General features: G+C 41.6%; 1 protein-coding gene across 2 annotated transcripts in view; it reads right to left on the bottom strand.

Moving 5' to 3' along the window:
- LOC128639127 (histone-lysine N-methyltransferase 2A) overlaps positions 1-24,591 on the bottom strand; it is a 173,706-nt gene that overhangs the window by 112,396 nt on the left and 36,719 nt on the right. For both annotated transcript variants that reach the window (XM_053691296.1, XM_053691295.1), the window contains 2 exons: positions 8,787-8,857; positions 8,006-8,176 (listed from right to left, as the gene is read on the bottom strand). In XM_053691296.1, coding sequence (XP_053547271.1) covers positions 8,006-8,176; positions 8,787-8,857 — 242 coding nt within the window. The remainder of the gene's footprint in view (positions 1-8,005; positions 8,177-8,786; positions 8,858-24,591) is intronic.

Here is a 24,591-nt window from a genome sequence, read left to right as displayed (position 1 = left end):
GAGACAGCACAGCAGTGAGTGACTCCACTGCTCCACACGTCACTGAGCAGTGAGCACAGAAAGGCAGGCAGGTTTAGGCTAGCAGCGCAACTTTCGCAAGTCCCACGGCACGCCTACAACATTCATAGTGAAATTGGGCAGGGGAGGAGCAAAGTACAAACAAGCAAAAGCAGCCAGGAAAACTATTTGTGGAAATTGCAGCGCTGGCTCAAGGGGCAAAAAAAATGAAGTGTCTACAACTTCCCCAGTCCCATTAATGTTCACAAATGCTGGCTCCTCTAATAAAAAATCTTTGCATCTCTACATTGTATTTCTTTGAATTTCAATAAAATGTAAAAAAAAAAAGAAAAAAAATTCTGGTGGTGTCACCCGGGTGCGGCCCGCACCCCCTGGTGACGCCACTACCCCCAGCTCAGCCCCTGTATTTCCAAACATCTGCATGGGCCGCCCCTGCCTCAATATTCAATGAGTCCTTTATAAAGAATATCGCTATACATACAGCACAGGCCTCCACCTTTATATGCACCTCATGCATAGCTTCCAGTGCTTTGGCTCCCAGCAGAGCCACAGCCTCCCTTGCATCCATCACCTCCAGTATGGCTTTCTGGAGCACTGAGAAAGCAGCAAAATAGATCTGTGATTCTCACTTTCCTAAGGGACAGTCTACACCACTCGCACATGTTTTATCTCCGAACTGCCACTAGAAGACAACATGGCTCATCTCAGAACTGCCACTAGAAGACAAAGGGGGTGGGGCCTGCCTGTCACTCCAGTCCTAACGAGAGCACTCTTCAATGGTCAGCATGTAGCATTGGTGTAAGCAGAACTGCATATGACCCAATGCACCCCCCCCCCCACTGATGACAATGTAGAGCCACCAAAGGTCAGCACCTGGGGCTAGTGCTTCACTTGTCCTGCCTAAAGTAAGGACCTGGTCCTTAGTTCTGAACTGAAAAACCCTGGTGTATAAAGGCTAAGAGGTAATGTGTATACTATGTTTCTTATGTGCAGTGAAAAATCTGTGTGTGTAGATATACCATTTGCTGTAGTATGCTAGAAAATGTCAACAAACAAAAACAAGAAACCACATTTGAAAGGCTAATCTAGTTGGAAGTCCCTTACAAAAGACAATCATATACGTTTTGCTGCCACTAGAAATACAAAAACATGCACTGAGACATATCTGTTTATGTTTGCAAAGGATAGATATAAACAATTGAGCATTGCACTACAAAAGATCTGCTTACCGAAAAATCAACGCATTTTTAAAACTGCAATTTAATTTGAAAAATAAATTAGTAACGGTTCTTCAGATCCAGCACTTATAAAACATAATTTATGTAAGAACTTACCTGATAAATTCATTTCTTTCATATTAGCAAGAGTCCATGAGCTAGTGACGTATGGGATATACATTCCTACCAGGAGGGGCAAAGTTTCCCAAACCTCAAAAATGCCTATAAATACAACCCTCACCACACCCACAAATCAGTTTAACGAATAGCCAAGAAGTGGGGTGATAAGAAAAAAGTGCGAAAGCATAAAAAATAAGGAATTGGAATAATTGCGCTTTATACAAAAAAATCATAACCACCTCAAAAAGGGTGGGCCTCATGGACTCTTGCTAATATGAAAGAAATGAATTTATCAGGTAAGTTCTTACATAAATTATGTTTTCTTTCATGTAATTAGCAAGAGTCCATGAGCTAGTGACGTATGGGATAATGAATACCCAAGATGTGGATCTTCCACGCAAGAGTCACTAGAGAGGGAGGAATAAAATAAAAACAGCCAATTCCGCTGAAAAAATAATCCACACCCCAAAACAAAGTTTAAATCTTAAAATGAAAAAAAAAAAACCCTGAAATTATAAGCAGAAGAATCAAACTGAAACAGCTGCCTGAAGTACTTTTCTACCAAAGACTGCTTCAGAAGAAGAAAACACATCAAAATGGTAGAATTTAGTAAAAGTATGCAAAGAAGACCAAGTTGCTGCTTTGCAAATCTGATCAACCGAAGCTTCATTCCTAAATGCCCAGGAAGTAGAGACTGACCTAGTCGAATGAGCTGTAATCCTTTGAGGCGGACTTCTACCCGACTCAACATAAGCATGATGAATCAAAGACTTTAACCAAGATGCCAAAGAAATGGCAGAAGCCTTCTAACCTTTCCTAGAACCAGAAAAGATAACAAATAGACTAGAAGTCTTTCGGAAATCTTTAGTAGCTTCAACATAATATTTCAAAGCTCTAACTACATCCAAAAAATGCAACGATCTTTCCTTAGAGTTCTTAGGATTAGGACACAATGAAGGAACCACAATTTCTCTACTAATATTGTTAGAATTCACAACCTTAGGTAAAAATTTAAATGAAGTTCGCAACACCGCCTTATCCTGATGAAAAATCAGAAAAGGAGACTCACAAGAAAGAGCAGATAATTCAGAAACTCTTCTAGCAGAAGAGATGGCCAAAAGAAACAAAACTTTCCAAGAAAGTAATTTAATATCCAGCAAATGCATAGGTTCAAACGGAGGAGCTTGAAGAGCCCCCAGAACCAAATTCAAGCTCCAAGGAGGAGAGATTGACTTAATGACAGGCTTGATACGAACCAAAGCCTGTACAAAACAATGAATATCAGGAAGATTAGCAATCTTTCTGTGAAAAAGAACAGAAAGAGCAGAGATTTGTCCTTTCAAGGAACTTGCAGACAAACCTTTATCCAAACCATCCTGAAGAAACTGTAAAAATTCTAGGAATTCTAAAAGAATGCCAAGAAAAATGATGAGAAGAACACCAAGAAATGTAAGCCTTCCAGACTCGATAATATATCTTCCTAGATACAGATTTACGAGCCTGTAACATAGTATTAATTACGGAGTCAGAGAAACCTCTATGACTGAGAATCAAGCGTTCAATCTCCATACCTTCAAATTTAAGGATGTGAGATCCTGATGGAAAAAAGGACCTTGCGATAGAAGGTCTGGTCTTAACGGAAGAGTCCACGGTTGGCAAGTAGCCATCCAGACAAGATTCGCATACCAAAACCTGTGAGGCCATGCTGGAGCCACCAGCAGAACAAACTAACGCTCCTTTAGAATCTTGGAAATCACTCTTGGAAGAAGAACTAGAGGTGGAAAGATATAGGCAGGATGATACTTCCAATGAAGTGACAATGCATCCACTGCTTCCGCCTGAGGATCCCTGGATCTGGACAGATACCTGGGAAGCTTCTTGTTTAGATGAGAAGCCATCAGATCTATTTCTGGAAGTCCCCACATTTGAACAATCTGACGAAATACCTCTGGGTGAAGAGACCATTCGCCCGGATGTAATGTTTGGCGACTGAGATAATCCGCTTCCCAATTGTCTATACCTGGGATATGAACCGCAGAAATTAGACAGGAGCTGGATTCCGCCCATACAAGTATTCGAGATACTTCTTTCATAGCCAGAGGACTGTGAGTCCCTCCTTGATGATTGACATATGCCACGGTTGTGACATTGTCTGTCTGAAAACAAATGAACGACTCTTTCTTTAGAAGAGGCCACGACTGAAGAGCTCTGAAAATCGCACGGAGTTCCAAAATGTTGATTGGTAATCTCGCCTCCTGAGATTCCCAAACCCCTTGTGCTGTCAGAGACCCCCATACAGCTCCCCAACCTGTCAGACTTGCATCTGTTGAGATCACAGTCCAGGTCGGAAGAACAAAAGAAGCCCCCTGAACTAAACGATGGTGGTCTGTCCACCACCTCAGAGAGTGTCGTACAATCGGTTTTAAAGATATTAATTGTGATATCTTTGTATAATCCCTGCACCACTGGTTCAGCATACAGAGCTGAAGAGGTCATGTGAAAACGAGCAAAGGGGATCGCGTCCGATGCAGCAGTCATAAGACCTAGAATTTCCATGCATAAGGCTACCGAAGGGAATGATTGAGACTGAAGGTTTCGACAAGCTGAAACCAATTTCAGACGTCTCTTGTCCATCAGCGACAGAGTCATGGACACTGAATCTATCTGGAAACCTAAAAAGGTTACCCTTGTCTGAGGAATCAACAAACTTTTTGGTAAATTGATCCTCCAACCATGTTCTCGAAGAAACGATACAAGTCGATTCGTATGAGTTTCTGCTAAATGTGAAGACTGAGCAAGTACCAAGATATCGTCCAAATAAGGAAATACCACAATACCCTGTTCTCTGATTACAGATAGAAGGGCACCGAGAACCTTTGTAAAAATCCTTGGAGCTGTTGCTAGGCCAAACGGCAGAGCCACAAACTGGTAATGCTTGTCTAGAAAAGAGAATCTCAGAAACTGATAGTGATCTGGATGAATTGGAATATGCAGATATGCATCTTGTAAATCTATTGTGGACATATAATGCCCTTGCTGAACAAAAGGCAGAATAGTCCTTATAGTTACCATTTTGAATGTTGGTATCCTTACATAACGATTCAATATTTTTAAATCCAGAACTGGTCTGAAGGAATTCTCCTTCTTTGGTACAATGAAGAGATTTGAGTAAAACCCCAGCCCCTGTTCCAAAACTGGAACTGGCACAATTACTCCAGCCAACTCTAGATCTGAAACACATTTCAGAAATGCTTGAGCCTTCACTGGGTTTATTGGGACACGGGAAAGAAAAAATCTTCTTGCAGGAGGCCTTATCTTGAAGCCTATTCTGTACCCTTGTGAAACAATATTCTGAATCCAAAGATTGTGAATCGAATTGATCCAAATTTCTTTGAAAAATCGTAATCTGCCCCCTACCAGCTGGGCTGGAATGAGGGCCGCACCTTCATGTGGACTTGGGAGCTGGCTTTGGCTTTCTAAAAGGCTTGGATTTAATCCAGACTGGAGATGGTTTCCAAACTGATACCGCTCCTGTAGGGGAAGGATCAGGTTTTTGTTCCTTATTGTGACGAAAGGAACGAAAACGATTAGCAGACCTAAATTTACCTTTAGATTTTTTATCCTGTGGTAAAAAAGTTCCTTTCCCCCCAGTAACAGTTGAAATAATAGAATCCAACTGTGAACCAAACAATTTATTACCCTGGAAAGAAAGGGAAAGCAAAGTTGACTTAGAAGACATATCAGCATTCCAAGTTTTAAGCCATAAAGCTCTTCTAGCTAAAATAGCTAAAGACATATACCTGACATCAACCCTAATGATATCAAAGATGGCATCACAAATAAAGTTATTAGCATGTTGAAGAAGATTAACAATGCTATGAGTATTATGATCTGTTACTTGTTGTGCTAAAGCTTCCAACCATAAAGTTGAAGCTGCAGCAACATCCGCCAAAGATATAGCAGGTCTAAGAAGATTACCTGAACATAAGTAAGCTTTTCTTAGAAAGGATTCAATTTTCCTATCTAAAGGATCCTTAAAGGAATTACTATCTGCCGTAGGAATAGTAGTACGTTTAGCAAGAGTAGAGATAGCCCCATCAACCTTAGGGATTTTGTCCCAAAACTCTAATCTGTCAGATGTCACAGGATATAATTGCTTAAACCGTTTAGAAGGAGTAAATGAATTACCCAAATTATTCCATTCCCTGGAAATTACTTCAGAAATAGCATCAGGGACGGGAAAAACCTCCGGAATAACTACAGGAGGTTTAAAAACCGTATTCAAACGTTTAGATTTAGTATCAAGAGGACCAGATTCCTCTATTTCTAATGCAATTAAGACTTCTTTGAGTAAAGAACGAATAAATTCCATTTTAAATAAATATGAAGATTTATCAGTATCAACCTCTGAAACAGAATCCTCTGAACCAGAAAAATCATTATCAGAAACAGAATCAGAATGATGATGTTCATTTAAAAATTCATCTGAAAAATGAGAAGTTTTAAAAGACCTTTTAAGTTTACTGGAAGGAGGAATAACAGACATAGCCTTCTTAATAGATTTAGAAACAAAATCTCTTATGTTAACAGGAACACCCTGAATATTAGATGTTGATGGAACAGCAACAGGTAATGGAACATTACTAAAGGAAATATTATCTGCATTAACAAGTTTGTCATGACATTCATTACAAACAACAGCCGGAGGAACAGTTACCACAAGTTTACAACAAATACACTTAACTTTGGTAGATCCAGCATCAGGCAGCAATTTTCCAGAAGTATCTTCTGATTCAGGGCCAATCTGAGACATCTTGCAATATGTAATAGAAAAAACAACATATAAAGCAAAAATGATCAAATTCCTTAAATGACAGTTTCAGGAATGGGAAAAAATGCCAATGAACAAGCTTCTAGCAACCAGAAGCAAATAAACAATGAGACTTAAATAATGTGGAGACAATAATGACGCCCAAATTTTTTAGCGCCAAAAAAAGACGCCCACATTATTTGGCGCCTAAATGCTTTAAGCGCCAAAAATGACGCCACATCCGGTGACGCCGACATTTTTGGCGCAAAAACGTCAAAAAAATGACGCAACTTCCGGCGACAAGTATGACGCCGGAAATGACAAAGAAAAAATTTTGCGCCAAAAAAGTCAGCGCCAAAAATGACGCAATAAAAAGAAGCATTTTCAGCCCCCGCGAGCCTAACAGCCCACAGGAAAAAAGTCAAATTTTAAGGTAAGAAAAATTGATTATTCATATGCATTATCCCAAATAATGAAATAAGGAATGTTGAACATCCTGAATCAAGGCAAATAAATGTTTAAACACATATGTTTAGAACTTATATAAAAGTGCCCAACCATAGCTTAGAGTGTCACAAAAATAAGACTTACTTACCCCAGGACACTCATCTACATGTAGTAGAAAGCCAAACCAGTACTGAAACGAGAATCAGTAGAGGTAATGGTATATATAAGAGTATATCGTCGATCTGAAAAGGGAGGTAAGAGATGAATCTCTACGACCGATAACAGAAAACCTATGAAATAGACCCCGTAGAAGGAGATCATTGAATTCAAATAGGCAATACTCTCTTCACATCCCTCTGACATTCACTGCACACTGAGAGGAAAACCGGGCTCCAGCCTGCTGCGAAGCGCATATCAACGAAGAATCTAGCACAAACTTACTTCACCACCTCCATGGGAGGCAAAGTTTGCAAAACTGATTTGTGGGTGTGGTGAGGGGTGTATTTATAGGCATTTTTGAGGTTTGGGAAACTTTGCCCCTCCTGGTAGGAATGTATATCCCATACGTCACTAGCTCATGGACTCTTGCTAATTACATGAAAGAAAGTATGTTTATTCAGTATTTGCTGTAGTAGAGGCTAATGATAAATTAGCTCCTCCACTGATCAAAGCAATTACTGTGTACACTTAGCATGACAAACTGCATAACATAATGGGGTCGAATTATCAAGCTCCGAGCCTTTAAGCCTGCCGGAAACAGCAGTTATGAAGCAGTGGTCTAAAGACCGCTGCTCCATAACTTGTCCACCTGCTCTGAGGCAGCAGACAGAAATCAACCTGATCGAATACACCCACTGCTGGTGCAATGATAAATGCTGGCAGCGTATGCTGTTGGCATTTATCGATGTGCGGCTGACATGATACGTTACATTGTATCATGTCCGTCCGCACTTTAACAAATTGGCCTTATAGAGTAAATATATTCAGAAACACATTTTATAGGGAATTTAAAGGGATATGAAACCCAAAATGTTCTTTCACGATTCAGAGAGAACATGTATTTTTAAACACCTTTCTAATTTACTTCTAATATCACATTTTCTTTGTTCCCTTGGTATCTTTTGTTGAAAAGTAGGGACGTAAACTCAGGAGCTTATACGTGTCTAGAGCACTATATGGAAGCAGTTTTGCAAGAATGGTATCCATTAGCAAGAGCACTAGATGGCAGCACTATTTCTTGCCATATAGTGCTCCAGACACCTACCTAGGTCTTTATTCAACACAGAATACCATGAAAACAAAGCAAGTTTGATAATAGAAGTACATTTTTTTCCAGTATAAAATCATACAGGAGGATTGCTTGCTTAAGTATTCCCACACCTAAAACACTAACCTTCTATGGTGTGAGCTGAAATCTGAAAACCATCATCACTGGAGATCTCAAACAGAAGACCTGTCCTAGGTTTAGTCTCTAGCGGAGAATTCTGACGGCTCTGCTCTTGCTGCAACCACCGCATTAATGGAGAACTGAAGCCTGGCTCTTCCTCTCCTGCCTGCTTTGGGTCTGTATAGTGAGTAAAAAATAAAACAACAAAAACCATCACTCTCACACACTGCTGGGTTTCAGTACGGTATTATCTTAAAGGGTAACCTTCATTTGTGATTCAAGATCATCATTCAAAGATAAAAGTCTTTAAAAGGGACAAACAAAATGGAATTGTAATTACAAGATTTTATTTTAGTCTTGCAATAAATTAACATACCAGTGAAGTGTGAACACTGAGCCATTTCAGACTTGCTACTGTAGTAGGCATGTCTTGCCATTGTCATTTTGATAGCAAAACTTGCATTATCTTATATTATCAATGCTTTTGAGGCCGATTACGGACTGATATGAGAGGCAGAGTTGAAGTGTGCAGTAAGCACTTCCAATTCTCAGCCTTAGAAAACCCCCAATTTTCAAACTTAGTTTACAGAAAAGGTGGCAAAATCAGGAAAGTATTTTGCTACATATAGTTAAAAATGTTATTTACAGGGTTCATGTACTTTTAAGCATACATTCTGGAGTTTATTAAACACGATTTGAGGTTGTATAACAGAGAAAAAAGGCACCAGGGGCTTTTCATTATGTTGGTTCATTATGCTGCAGTTTAATATAAACAGGAACTACATACCCTCTTGCTTTGCTTCTGGAGGATTTGGCTCTTCTGTGGGAGAATATGATTCTGGAATGACTGGCAAATGTCTGCAAATGGATTAAACAACATCAAAAATATTTTTTAAATAAATTGTCTATTTGACTGTGCATTTGCTAATCATCTGAAAATAAAGTTAGTGAATAAATAAACCACAATAAAAATGCATAATAGAATAGTCCACGTATGATGACTTCCTGAGAGTTTTCTAAAGTTACTTCTAGTTGGAAGGAGGAAGCAGGATTTATACCAGAGAAAACACATTACGTGCGAGCGATAAGGGTATTTTTTGAGGGTGTTTGTGCTTGTTGGGTTTACCTCTCATTTACAGCTCACAGCTACTCCCTTCCCTCTCTTCTACCCTTACCCCTATAATCACACACATTTTCAACCTCTTCCTCAACATCGGTATATTTCCCTCATCTGTAAAACATGCACTAGTCACATCTATCCTAAAAAAACTCTCAATCCAACCTCCTCATCCAACTACCACCCTTTTTCCCTACTTCCCCAAAGCTTCTTGAATTGTTAGCATATGCATGTCTATCCCACTTCCTTACATCAAACTCCCTCCTTGACCCACTGCAATCTGGAGTTCGCCCCAAATACTCCACTGAGACAATAATCGTTCAGGTTACCAACAACCTACTTACAGCTAAATCGAAAGGCCACTTCTCTCTGCTAATCATCCTTGATCTGTCTGCAGCCTTCGATACTGTTTACCACCCTCTTTTGCTCCAAACCCTCCACTCCTTCGGCATTTCAGACACAGCCCTTTCGTGGTTACCTTCCTACCTGTCTAACCATACCATTAGTTTAGCCTTCTCTGGTGCATCCTCTTCCCCTTTACCACTTTCTTTTGGGGTACCACAAGGCTCTGTTCTTGGTCCCCTTGTCTTCTATATCTACACGCCATCATTAGGTTCCTTAATAAAGTCTCATGGTTTCTAATATCATTTGTATGCTGATGACACCCAAATATACCTCTCTGCACCAGAGCTATCGCCTTCCTTGTAAACGTGTGTGACTAACAATCTGTCTCATATCTCATCCTGGATGTCCTCTCACTACCCCCCTTCTTCCAAAATCTCCACACCCATTTTTCTATAACTGTCGACAACTCCATCCTTACCCCTACCCCCACATGCCCAATGTCTTGGTGTCACACTTGATTCAGATTTTTCTTTCATTGCTCACATTCAGTCTTTGTCCAATTCCTGCCGCTTCCACCTGAAAAACATCTCTAAAATTTGACATTTCCACACAAGACAACTAAGATTTTAATCCACTCTCTCATCCTTTGCCACCTTGACTACTGCAACTCCATTCTCTCTGGTCTCCCTAACTACCATCTAGCTCCCTTACAATCCATAATAAATGCCTCTGCCAGGCTCATCTTCCTTAAACGTCGCTTTTCATTTTCTGCAGCTCTCTGCCAATCCCTTCACTGACTTCCTCTTGCCTCCAGAATTAAACACAAAATTCTGACTCTGAGTTACAAGGCCCTCAACTTCACTGCTCCCCCTATATTTCAGACCTTGGCCCCTACTTATCAAGCCGACGACTTTCTTGCATTCGACGGCACCAATACGCTCGCCTAAGATCGCCTAACATCACTGCCGCGGACCTGAATACGTTCGCCAAAATTATCAAGAAAGCTGTCAAAAAGCCTTGCACCAAGTACGGAGCGATGAGCAGCGGACTGTTGTTAACTAACAGTCATCGATCACGCTGCTCTTCGGCTTCTTCGCAGCTTTCTTTCTTGTTCCAGTCAGCCAAAAGAATGCAAGCTCAATCCAATTGGCTGATTGGATCAGCCAATAGGATTTTTCCTACCTTAATTCCGATTGGCTGATAGAATTCTACCAGCCAATCAGAATTCAAGGTACACCATCTTGGATGACGTCATTTAAAGGAATATTCATTCGTCGGGTAGTCGTCGGTCTGGATGGATGCTCCGCTTCAGATGTCTTCAAGATGGAGCCACTCCTCACCGGATGGATGAAGATAGAAGATGCCGCCTGGATGAAGACTTCTGCCTGTCTGGAGGTCCTCTTCTGCCCGGATCGGATGAAGACTTCTGTCCCTCTGGAGGACCACTTGTGCCCGGCTGGGTGAAGACGTCTCAAGGTAGGGTGATCTTCAAGGGGGTAGTGTTAGGTTTTATTAAGTGGGATTGGGTGGGTTTTAGAGTAGGGTTGGGTGTGTGGGTGGTGGGTTGTAATGTTGGGGGATTGTATTGTACTTTTTTTTTTACAGGTAAAAGAGCTGATTACTTTGGGGCAATGCCCCGCAAAAGGCCCTTTTAAGGGCTATTTGTAATTTAGTATAGGGTAGGGATTTTTATTATTTTGGGGGATTAGATTAGGTGTAATTAGTTTAAAAAAATTGTAATTTTATTATTTTCTGTAATTTAGTGTTTGGTTTTTTTGTACTTTAGTTAATTTTATTTAATTGTAATTAATTTATTTTAATTTAGGTAATTTATTTAATGATAGTGTAGTGTTAGGTTTAATTGTAACTTAGGTTAGGATTTATTTTACAGGTACTTTAGTCTTTATTTTAACTAGGTAGTTATTAAATAGTTAATAACTATGTAATAACTATTGTACCTAGTTAAAATAAATACAAAGTTGCCTGTAAAATAAAAATAAACCCTAAGCTAGATACAATGTAACTATTAGTTATATTGTAGCTAGCTTAGGGTTTATTTTATAGGTAAGTATTTAGTTTTAAATAGGAATCATTTATTTAATGCTAGGAATATTTATTTAGATTTATTTAAATTATCTTTAAGTTAGGGGGTTAAACATTTTATTACAGTTGCGGTGGGCTCCGGGAGCGGCGGTTTAGGGGTTAATACATTTATTAGAGTTGCTGTGGTATGGGGGGGGGGTCAGATTAGGGGTTAATAAGTATAATGTAGGTGACGGCGGGCTCCGGGAGCGACGGTTTAGGGGTTAAACACTTTATTTAGTTGCGGCGGTGTAGGAGGGGGGCAGATTAGGGGTGTTTAGACTCAGGGTACATGTTAGGATGTTAGGTGTAGAAACTACCATAGCAATCAATGGGATATCGGGCAGCAGCGAACATGAGCTTTCGCTGCTGTCAGACTCCCATTGATTCCTATGACATCCGCCGCCTCCAGGGCGGTGGATTGAAAACCAGGTACGCTGGGCCGGAATAGTGGCGAGCGTACCTGGTAGTTTTTTGATAACTTCCAAAAGTAGTCAGATTGTGCCAAACTTGCGTTCGGAACATCTGTAGTGACATAAGCATCGATCTGTGTTGGACTGAGTCTGGCGGATCGTATGTTACGTCACCAAATTCTACTTTTGCCGGTCTGTAGGGTTTGATAACTACGGCGAATCAGGCTCGCCACAAATACGCTGCGGAATTCCAGCGTATTTGCGGTTGACAGCTTGATAAATAAAGGCCTATGTCTCCAGATACTCTCCCCCTCCCGTTCCCTATGTCATGCTCACAACCTCCTCCTCTCCTCTTACCTCCTCACATTCCCTTCTACAGGACTTCTACAGACTGGCCCCTATCTTGTGGTGCTCTCTCCCTCGCTCCACAAAACTCTCCCCTCATTTTGTTAGTTTCTCCCTAAAGACTCTACTGTTCAGGGATGCATACAACCTACACTAACCTTTCCTAACCCTAGTTCCTCTCCTCCTTTGTTATCCTCTTGACCCCCCCTTAGCATGTAAGCCTATGAGTCCAGCTGTTTGCAGATCGCCTTCATAAGAGCTGACTACAACAGTGCAACTCTCGGCAGGGCCCTCTACTCACTTGATCCCTATAAATGTTACCTTGCATACCATGCCTATGTTTATAGTGCTTAGAAATCTGTTAGCTTTCTACAAATAACGGATAATAATAATAAATATATATATATTTATCTATATCACACATATACATTTAATATATACAATAATATTTAATGCCCAGAGCAGCTGCCTGAAGGACTTACCTACCAAAAACTGCTTTAGAAAAAGGAAAAACAACAAAACGGAGGAAATGAAAAAAAGTATGTAAGTCAGACCAAACAACTGCCTTGCAAAATTTGATCAACAGAGGCCATTCTAAAAGACCTTTGAAGTAGCAATCCAATTAAAATGAGACTGACCCACCTCCAAGAAAGATTATGTATCAAGAAGCCTTAACCAAGAGGCTAACGAAACAGCAGTAGCCTTCTAACTATTTCTAGAAGCAAAAAAATTAATAAACATGGTCTAACATCCTTAAAAACCTATAAATAACAATATCACAATAGATTTTAACAGAAGAAAGTTAAACCTATTCACAAAAGCTGAATATCCAAATTATGCATAGTAGGAACATGCAAAACTTTGAAAAACAAATTAAAATTCCATGGAGGAGAAATTGGATAATTTATAGACGAAATTGTGACTAAGGCCTGGATAAATAACTAGAGAATTAGAGATCTGCCCCTTTAAAAAACTAGCGGATAAAACACTTATCCAAACCATCCTAAAGTGTCAACTGAAACCCATGTTCCACACACCAGGAAATAAAAGCCTTCCACACCTTGAGAAAAAAATCTTCCTCGTCACAGGTTACAGGCCTAAACCAAAGGTTCAACAACAGAATCAGAAAAAATTAAAACGAAGCGTTCAATCTCCAAGCCATGAAGTTTACAGATTCTAGAACCTTAAAAAATGGACCTTGAGATAGAAGGTCGTGACACAGAGGAAAAATGGACATCTGCACCAAAATCTCAAAACAAAACCTGTGAAGCCAAACTGGAGCAATCAGGATTACTGATGATTCCTCCTGCTTGATAACCTAGGTAACAGCAAAGATAGAAAAGAAGAAGCGCTAAAGAAAAATACCCTGCTAAACTTGTGTGTCCCCCTCAGAGAATACTGAAAATGCAAATAAATGTAAAAAATGAGTTGAGCGCTGAAAGCACGGGCTTATATATATTCGGGTTGTGTATAGATATAAATGCCAAATAAGATACTATGTATGTATGAATAAAAATATAATGTAGTACTATTATAGTAATGTACTGTAAGAGATAGAGGGATATAAAAAAAACGGAGTATAGCAATATCAAGGTGAAAATGCAATATCAAGGTGAAAATGCAAATAGAGGTAATGAGCGAAATTCAAATGAATGAAAACAATTTAATAAAATGCATATAATACATGTGTAAAAACATAAAATACAAATGGAGAAAGGGACGACTCCCTTATGACAAAAATCGGCTACTTTATAGCCTAAATATAAAATGTGCGCTAGTAAAATAAAAACAATGTAGCCAAGACCTGTGGCTAAAAAAGATAAGAGAACGTGGTACCTAACAAATGACCGTATAAGTTCCAATACAGTCCTTACAAGCAGGAGGAAACAATAATGGTGTGCTCTTGGCGGACCGGTCTAGCCGTTAGTGTGCAGTTGGCGTTACCGGACGTAGAAAGGAGGCGGCTCTTAAAGGGAGTCTCCTCTGACGCCACTATTGCAAGCTTGGCGTCCGGAGCGATCTTTCTTTTGAAGCAAAGATACTTTGCAATGTTGACGATCCTATTTAGGATACAATGAAATATGATCTTGATACTTATCCCCTATTTCCTAGCTGGAAAAGGAAGTCCTGGGGGAGATGAGTTGAAATCTTGGCGGTCACTACTAGTGACTATATGATCTTCAATCACTTGGTAGGAAGCACTGAATATTACTCACAATTGCTCCCAGGCTTGGAGGTCGCTAGTAGCGACTGGAGGACTCTTTGTAGTACTCTTGTCAGTACCTGAGGCCAGCACATCAGCGGGATCCTTTTGCTGATAATGTTTCTTGAAACAAAGTCGATTCTTGTTGAATACACAATAGTATACAATAAAACAGGATACAGGGTGACAACAGTGTCAAGGTCAACGAGTTTCGCTCTTAGGCTTTATCAAGACATTTTGATAAAGCCTAAGGGCGAAACGCGTTGACCTTGACACCAAGGATTGTCTGCTGAGGAAATCTGCTTCCCAGTTGTCCAGACCCGGAATGTGGGTCGCTGACAGCGAGCAGTTGTGGGCCTCCGCCTACTCCAGAATCTGAGATACTTCCCTCATTGCTAGGGAGCTCCTCGTTCCCCCCTGATGGTTGATGTAAGTCACAGAGGTCAAGTTGTCTGATTGGAATCTGATAAACAGGGATGAACCCAGAAGAGGCAAAGCCTTCAGAGCATTGAAGATCGCTCAAAGTTCCAAAATATTGATCGGGAGGAGAGATTGCGTCCGTAGTCACAATCTCCCAGGATGGTCTGAAGAAGGATGTCCCTTGGGACAGGTGATCTGGACAGAGCCACCAGGAGAGCGATTCTCTCGAGAGATCTGTTGAGACAGACCCGAATGATCACCGTTCCACTGTCTCAGCATTCACAGCTGAAGTGGCCTGAGATGGAATCTGGCAAAAGGAATGATGTCCATGCTGGACACCATGAGACCAATCTCACCTCCATACACCGAGCCACGGAGGGCCTTAAGGAGGTCTGGAGGGCAAGACAAGCGGAAGTTAGCTTGTAACATCTCTGGTCTGAAAAAATGTCTTCATGGTAGCGGCTCCAGCCACCGCCGGCTGAAACAAATAACCTGTGTGCTGAAACATCTTTCTTAACAGAGTTTCTAGCTTCTTCTCCATGGGCTCTTTAAACGACGAACTATCCTCAAGCGGGATAGTAGTCCCCTTAGCAAGCGTGGAGATAGCGTCATCCACCTTGGGGATGGAACCCAACAACTCCAATTGAGAGTCTGGGACAGGGAACAATTTTTTAAAAGAGGAAGAAGGGGAAAATAAAGAACCAATTCTTTCCCATTAATTCTTAATACTGTTCGCCATCTTTACGGGGACCGGGAAATTTTGTGGTACAACCCTGTCCTCGTAGGCCTTATCTAATTTAGGAATCAAAGGTTCCTCAGGCAATTTGGGCTCTGGAACCTCTAACATAGCCAAAACTTCCTTCAGCAGAAAGCGTAAATGTTCAATCCTAAATCTAAAATCTGGTTCCTCCGCAGCTGGAGGCTTAGAGGCAGCAGATTCTGACCCATAAAAAGCACCCTCTGAAGTATCAGAGGCGCCTTAATCATTGGATAATCTTGTATCAGATAAATCAATAAGCTAGTAGATGACCCCTGGGAAGGATAGCAATATTTGACCTTTCCCTTGCGCTTACCAGGGCGAGGTAAAGCACTAAAGGCCGCAGACACTGCCATTTGTAACTGCTCAGTAAAGTCTGGCGGTAAAAGGCCCCCTCCAGATCGAGGATTAGGAGTGCTACGGGAAGCTGCATGTGTATTAGGAGATGACTGTTGGGTGCGCACCTCATGGGACGGAGACTCCTCAGAAGTGGACGGCTCAGTGGTATCAAACATATTAACCTTCTTTGACATGATTATCAAGGCATGTGGAACATAATTGAGCAGGCAGGTATACCGCGGCCTCCTCACAACATAGACAGGTATTAGACTTAGGTAAAGAGGGAGTACCCTCTAACGCATCATAATCCTCCATAGCTTGCAGACTACTGATTAATAAATAACGGCATCTTTATACCCCCAATGGCTGGGGCATTCGCCACCTCCTATGACCCAGGCCAAACAAAGAAACCGCTTCTCCGGTAAACCGTACGGTCAGGAAAGTGGAAATAAGTGTGACCACACCCGGTCACAAGGTGCGCAGTGCAGGACCGTCCTTGCTATAATAGTAAAAAAGCGCACCAAGCCTTTCAGGCTGCACAGCTCCCAAAAATGAAAGTAAAAAACCCTGTACGTTCCAACATCTGCCTGAGCCTCATCTCACACATGTCACAGCATAATCAAATAAACTTATGTGATTAGTCCCCCCTGTTAAATAATCTCCCTCCGGAGATATTAACTCTTGATTCCATACAGCTAAAAGGAGCCACACTGTGACCCTGTCTTATCAAATGTGAAAAAAAATCAAACAATCTTACCGGAATCTATGCCGTGGAACAGAAACACAGCCTCTCAGGTTTGACAGTCTTGTAGCCTCGCTCCTGACATGGACTTGAGTGATGGAAGCAGGCAGTGAAACTTGTCAACACTGATTGCTTTGGAGTTGTTAATACGAGTCTGGATGCGTTCTCAGAAAGACTCTCCCTGCATCTCCAGACTCTAACATTCATCAATACTCTCACTGAGAGGCTAACAAGACTACTTAAAACTCCAGTAACATTTCGAAGAGTAGATACCCTTCATAAGGAACTACTCTGAATCTTCTGACACTTCTCTGCCAACCTCCAGTGACGAAAGGCAAAGAATGACTGGGATATGAGGGAAGTAGGGGGAGTATTTAAGACTTTGGCTGGGGTGTCTTTGCCTCCTCCTGGTGGCCAGGTTCAGTATTTCCCAACAGTAAGGAATTATGCTGTAGACTCTCCTCATATTAAGAAACAGAATTTATGCTTACCTGATAAATTTCTTTCTCCTACGGTGTGTCCGGTCCACGGCTTCATCCTTACTTGTGGGAATATTCTCTTCCCTAACAGGAAATGGCAAAGAGAGCACAGCAAAAGCTGCCCATATAGCCCCCCCTCTGGCTCCGCCCCCCAGTCATTCGACCAACGGTTAGGAGAAAAAGGAGAAACCATAGGGTGCCGTGGTGACTGTAGTGTATAGAAAGAAAAAATTTGAAACCTGACTAAAAGCCAGGGCGGGCCATGGACCGGACACACCGTAGGAGAAAGAAATTTATCAGGTAAGCATAAATTCTGTTTTCTCCTACATTGGTGTGTCCGGTCCACGGCTTCATCCTTACTTGTGGGAACCAATACCAAAGCTTTAGGACACGGATGAAGGGAGGGAACAAGTCAGGTTACCTAAACGGAAGGCACCACGGCTTGCAAAACCTTTCTCCCAAAAATAGCCTCCGAAGAAGCATAAGTATCGAATTTGTAAAATTTGGCAAAAGTGTGCAGAGAAGACCAAGTCGCTGCCTTACATATCTGATCAACAGAAGCCTCGTTCTTGAAGGCCCATGTGGAAGCCACAGCTCTAGTAGAGTGAGCTGTAATTCGTTCAGGAGGCTGCCGTCCGGCAGTCTCATAAGCCAATCGGATGATGCTTTTCAGCCAAAAAGAAAGAGAGGTAGCAGTAGCTTTCTGTCCTCTCCTCTTACCAGAATAAACAACAAACAAAGATGAAGTCCGTCTGAAATCCTTTGTTGCATCTAAATAGAATTTTAAAGCACGGACCACATCTAAATTGTGTAACAAACGTTCCTTCTTCAAAACTGGATTCGGACACAGAGAAGGAACAACTATTTCCTGGTTAATATTCCTGCTGGAAACCACTTTTGGAAGAAAACCAGGTTTGGTACGCAAAACAACCTTATCTGCATGGAATACCAGATAGGGTGGATCACACTGCAAAGCAGACAATTCAGAAACTCTTCTAGCAGAAGAAATAGCAACCACAAACAGAACTTTCCAAGATAGTAACTTAATATCTATGGAATGTAGAGGTTCAAACGGAACCCCTTGAAGAACTGAAAGAACTAAATTTAGACTCCATGGAGGAGTCATGGGTCTGTAAACAGGCTTGATTCTGACTAAGGCCTGTACAAAAGCTTGTACATCTGGCACAGCTGCCAGGCGTTTGTGTAACAAAACAGACAAAGCAGATATCTGTCCTTTTAGAGAACTCGCTGACAACCCTTTATCCAAACCCTCTTGGAGAAAGGAAAGAATCTTAGGAATTTTAATTTTACTCCAAGAGAATCCCTTGGATTCACACCAACAGATATATTTTTTCCATATTTTATGGTAAATTTTCCTAGTCACAGGTTTTCTGGCTTGGACCAGAGTATCTATAACTGAATCTGAAAACCCACGCTTAGATAAAATCAAGCGTTCAATTTCCAAGCAGTCAGCTGCAGAGAGACGAGATTTGGATGTTCGAATGGACCTTGTACTAGAAGATCCTGTCTCAAAGGTAGCTTCCATGGTGGAGCCGATGACATATTCACCAGGTCTGCATACCAAGTCCTGCGTTGCCACGCAGGAGCTATCAGAATCACCGAGGCCTTCTCCTGTTTGATCCTGGCTACGAGCCTGGGAAGGAGAGGAAACGGTGGAAACACATAAGCTAGGTTGAACGACCAAGGCGCCACTAATGCATCCACCAGTGTCGCCTTGGGATCCCTGGATCTGGACCCGTAGCGAGGAACCTTGAAGTTCTGACGAGACGCCATCAGATCCATGTCTGGAATGCCCCATAATTGAGTTAACTGGGCAAAGACCTCCGGGTGGAGTTCCCACTCCCCCGGATGGAAAGTCTGACGACTCAAATAATCCGCCTCCCAGTTGTCTACTCCTGGGATGTGAATTGCAGATAGATGGCAGGAGTGATCCTCCGCCCATTTGATGATCTTGGATACCTCTCTCATCGCCAAGGAACTCTTTGTTCCTCCCTGATGATTGATGTAAGCTACAGTCGTCATGTTGGCCGACTGAAATCTTATGAATCCGGCCTTCGCTAGTTGAGGCCAAGCCCGGAGCGCATTGAATATCGCTCTCAGTTCCAGGATGTTTATCGGGAGAAGAGACTCTTCCTGAGACCATAGACCCTGAGCTTTCAGGGAGTCCCAGACCGCGCCCCAGCCTAATAGACTGGCGTCGGTCGTGACAATGACCCACTCTGGTCTGCGGAAACTCATTCCCTGAGACAGGTGATCCTGAGTCAACCACCAACGGAGTGAGTCTCTGGTTAACTGGTCTACTTGAATCTGGGGAGACAAGTCTGCATAATCCCCATTCCACTGTCTGAGCATGCACAGTTGCAATGGTCTTAGATGAATTCGAGCAAAAGGAACCACGTCCATTGCTGCAACCATTAAAACTATTACTTCCATGCACTGAGCTATGGAAGGCTGAGGAATAGATTGAAGAACTTGACAAGCCTTTAGAAGCTTTAATTTTCTGACCTCTGTCAGAAAAATCTTCATTTCTACAGAATCTATTATTATTCCCAGAAAAGGAACTCTTGTAGACGGGGACAGGGAACTCTTTTCCATGTTCACCTTCCACCCGTGAGACCTGAGAAAGGCTAATACAATGTCTGTATGAGCCCTTGATCTGGAAAGGGACGACGCTTGGATTAGGATGTCGTCTAGGTAAGGTGCCACTGCAATGCCCCTCGGTCTTAGAACCGCTAGAAGGGACCCTAGCACCTTTGTGAAAATTCTGGGAGCAGTGGCTAAACCGAACGGAAGAGCCACGAACTGGTAATGTTTGTCCAGAAAGGCGAACCTTAGGAACTGATGATGATCTTTGTGGATAGGAATATGTAGGTACGCATCCTTTAAATCCACGGTAGTCATGTATTGACCCTCCTGGATTGTTGGTAAAATCGTTTGAATGGTTTCCATTTTGAACGATGGAACTCTGAGGAATTTGTTTAGAATTTTTAAATCCAGAATTGGTCTGAAAGTTCCCTCTTTTTTGGGAACTACAAACAGGTTTGAGTAAAACCCCTGACCTTGTTCCCCTGTTGGAACTGGGTGTCTCACTCCCATCTTTAATAGATCTCCTACGCAATGTAAGAATGCCTGTCTCTTTATCTGGTCTGAAGATAAGCGAGACATGTGGAACCTTCCCCTTGGAGGAAGTTCCTTGAATTCTAGAAGATAACCCTGAGAGACTATTTCTAGTGCCCAGGGATCCTGAACATCTCTTGCCCAAGCCTGAGCAAAGAGAGAAAGTCTGCCCCCTACTAGATCTGGTCCCGGATCGGGGGCTACCCCTTCATGCTGTCTTGGTAGCAGCAGCAGGCTTCTTGGCCTGTTTACCCTTGTTCCAGCCTTGCATTGGTTTCCATGCTGGCTTAGCTGCAGAGTTAGGAGACGGTCCGTTCCTGAAGTTGCGAAAGGAACGAAAATTAGATTTGTTCTTAGCCTTGAAAGGCCTATCCTGTGGGAGGGCATGGCCCTTTCCCCCAGTGATGTCTGAAATAATCTCCTTCAATTCTGGCCCAAAAAGGGTCTTACCTTTGAAAGGAATATTAAGCAATTTTGTCTTGGATGAAACATCCGCCGACCAAGATTTTAGCCAAAGCGCTCTGCGCGCCACAATTGCAAAACCTGAATTTTTCGCCGCTAATTTCGCCAATTACAAAGCGGCATCTAAAATAAAGGAATTAGCCAACTTTAGTGCGTGAATTCTGTCCATGACTTCCTCATATGGAGTCTCCTTATTGAGCGAATTTTCTAGCTCCTCGAACCAAAAAGACGCCGCCGTGGTGACAGGAATAATGCACGAAATTGGCTGAAGAAGGAAACCTTGCTGAACAAATATCTTTTTAAGCAATCCTTCCAATTTTTTATCCATAGGATCTTTGAAAGCACAACTGTCCTCAATGGGAATAGTCGTGCGCTTGGCCAACGTAGAAACTGCTCCTTCAACCTTAGGGACTGTTTGCCATGCGTCCCTTCTGGGGTCGACAATGGGGAACATTTTCTTAAATATAGGAGGTGGGACAAAAGGTATACCTGGCTTCTCCCACTCCTTGTTCACTATGTCCGCCACCCTCTTGGATATCGGAAAGGCATCAGCGTGCACAGGGACCTCAAGGAATTTGTCCATTTTGCACAATTTCTCTGGAATTACCAAAGAGTCGCAATCGTCAAGAGTAGTTAGCACCTCCTTAAGCAGGGCGCGGAGATGTTCTAACTTAAATTTAAACGTCACGATATCAGGTTCTGCCTGCTGAGAAACTTTTCCTGAATCAGAAATTTCTCCCTCAGACAGCCCCTCCCTCACTGCTAATTCAGACTGGTGTGAGGGTATTACAGATAAACTATCATCAGCGCCCACTTGCTCATCCTCTGTATTCAAAACTGAGCAATCACGCTTTCTGGGAAGTGTTGGCAGTTTGGATAAAAGATTTGCTATAGAATTATCCATTACTGCAGTTAATTGTTGCATAGTAACAAGCATTGGTGCGCTAGATGTACTAGGTGTCGCCTGCGCGGGCATAACTGGTGTTGACACAGAAGGAGAGGATGATGAACTATACCCACTACCTTCATTTGAAGAATCATCTTGGGCAACCTTATTAAATGTGACATTACTGTCCTTACTTTGTTTGGACGCCATGGCACAATTTTCACATACATTTAAAGGGGGAATCACCTTGGCCTCCATACACACAGAACATAATCTATCTGAAAGTACAGACATGTTAGACAGACTTAGTCAGGCTATTAATGCAAAAAAAAGTTTTTAAACAAAACCGTTACTGTCTCTTTAAATAATAAACAGAGTACACTTTATTTCTGAATGTTTGAAAAAGTCTTTAACCCCTTAAATGAGCAAACCAGAGCGAATTGTTCAATTTAGCAGTTTAAACCCACTACAGTAACTGCCACAGCCTTTTGCTGCGGCTTTACCTTCCTTGGGGGTTATTCACCACAGAAATAAGCCTCTTAGAATCGTTTTTGTGGCCACAGGACCCTCTCACATGAAGCTGCATGCACTGTTTCCAGAAGTAACTGCGCAATTAAGGCGTAAAAATGAGGCTTCCTCCCTCTGCATACCAGAGTGAAGGGGCCTTCCTGACAAGATTAGGTGTCTAACCAACTGCCAGGCGTAATAAAACGTTCCCAAAAGTGTTTCCAAGTCTCAAAACACTCCAAAAATCATATAAATATTATATAAATCAATCGATTTAGCCCACAATAGTGTCAACCAGTATATAGCCCATTTATAAGCCTTCATTCTGTTATGAGTCTAAGAAAATGGCTTACCGATCCCAAAAGGGAAATGACAGTCTTCTAGCATTACTATGTCTTGTTAGAAAAGAGACTAGTCATACCTGGAGCAGAAAAGTCTGCAAACTGTTCCCCCCAACTGAAGTTCTCTGGGCTCAACAGTCCTGCGTGGGAACAGCAATGGATTTTAGTTACTGTTGCTAAAATCATACTCATCTTTTAACAGAACTCTTCATCACTTTCTGTTGTAGAGTAAATAGTACAAACCGGCACTATTTTAAAATAACAAACTCTTGATAGAAGAAATAAAACTACAACTAACACCACATACTCTTTACCATCCCCGTGGAGATGCTACTTGTTCAGAGCGGCAAAGAGAATGACTGGGGGGCGGAGCCAGAGAGGGGGCTATATGGGCAGCTTTTGCTGTGCTCTCTTTGCCATTTCCTGTTAGGGAAGAGAATATTCCCACAAGTAAGGATGAAGCCGTGGACCGGACACACCAATATAGGAGAAAAGGAAAGGAATCACATCTGAGACTGTAAATCATCAGACCTAAAACGTCCATACAAAGAGTTGCAGAAAGAGAAGGAACAAACTAAACAAGCGCTGAGAGAAATTTCATCCTTCTCTGTTCAGTCAAAGGAAGTCTCATGAAGCTGATAGAACACTCAAAAAATAATCCTGCATTGAGGGGACAGCAAAATACCTGTTAAGTTACTTTCCAAACAAGCTCTTGAAGAAACAACAAAAGTATGATGGTATGAGATACTGCTAAATGAAAAGATGGAGCCTGTACTAAGACATTGTCCAGGTAAGACACAACCGCAATACCCTGAGCCCTTATCACAGATAAGAGAGACCCCAGAACCTTAAATTTTTTTCTGGGAGCAGAATCCAGACCAAACTGAAAATGAAGATTCCTATAAAGGGATATTAAAATAAACATCCTTCAGATATATATGAGGACATGAACTGGAACTTCAAACACCTATAAATTCCAGATCTGAAATTGACTTTAAAAAATGCCTTTACAGGATTTTTTGCAATATGAGTCAGAAGAAACCACCCCCTGGGAGACCTATTCTATATCTTGGGAAATAAAGTTCAGAACCCATGGATCTAGAACAGACTGGAACCAAGTCCCCTGAAAAAAGGCATAATCTGGCCGCAATCATAATATAGATCGGGAACCACACTTTCAGGCAGACTTGGTAGTGGAAACAGGCTTCTTGGACTGTTTAGACCTGTTCCCATCCGATAGGTTTCCAGAAAAAAACTGGAAGAACCCTGCCTAAAGGAGTAAGAGACTTTTGGTTCTTAGACTGACAAAGCGAACAAACACAGATAAAAGCACTAGAATTACCTTTAGACTTTATAACCTGAGGGAACAAAGGCTCATTTCCTCCCAGACACCATAGAAAAAAAATGTAATTCCGACCAGACCCAAACAACACCTTCCCTTAAAAAAGGAAGAGATAGTAGTCTAGCAACAGAAACCATGTCAGCACAACATGATTTAAACTACAAGTACCCTCTTAGTCAAAACTGCTACTGCCATATTCTTAGCATTGAATTAAATAAGATCAACAACAGCATCACAAATAAAACTATTATCTGTCTTTAAGAGTTTTAAGTAATTAGAAATCTCTTTACCAGCAGACACCTCAGAGAGCTGCTCAAATAAACCCTTACACCAAAGGGTAAAGGCCGCAGTAATGGAAGCAATACTAATTGTTGGCCTAAAAAGAAAACCTGCTTGTTAAAAAATACTTTCTATGACAAGACTCTAATTCCCAATAGATACTCTAAAAGAGGTACAATCCTCAAGTATGGAAACCAAAAAAGAAATAGCCCTCTCCACTTTAGAAACAGTTTCCCAAAGCCCTAAATTAGAAGCAGGCAAATGAAACATCCTTTTAAATCTTTGAGCAGGATTGAAAAGGGATATAAACATTTAGAACATTCATAGAAATTAAGTCAGAGATAACATTAGGAACTAGAAATACTACAGGGCACTTTACAGAAGGTTTAATAAAT

This window comes from Bombina bombina, chromosome 8 (genome assembly GCF_027579735.1).
Source record: "Bombina bombina isolate aBomBom1 chromosome 8, aBomBom1.pri, whole genome shotgun sequence".
Lineage (NCBI taxonomy): Eukaryota > Metazoa > Chordata > Amphibia > Anura > Bombinatoridae > Bombina > Bombina bombina.
Note: the sequence above shows the minus strand (reverse complement) of the source record. Positions and strands in the feature narration are given on the sequence as shown.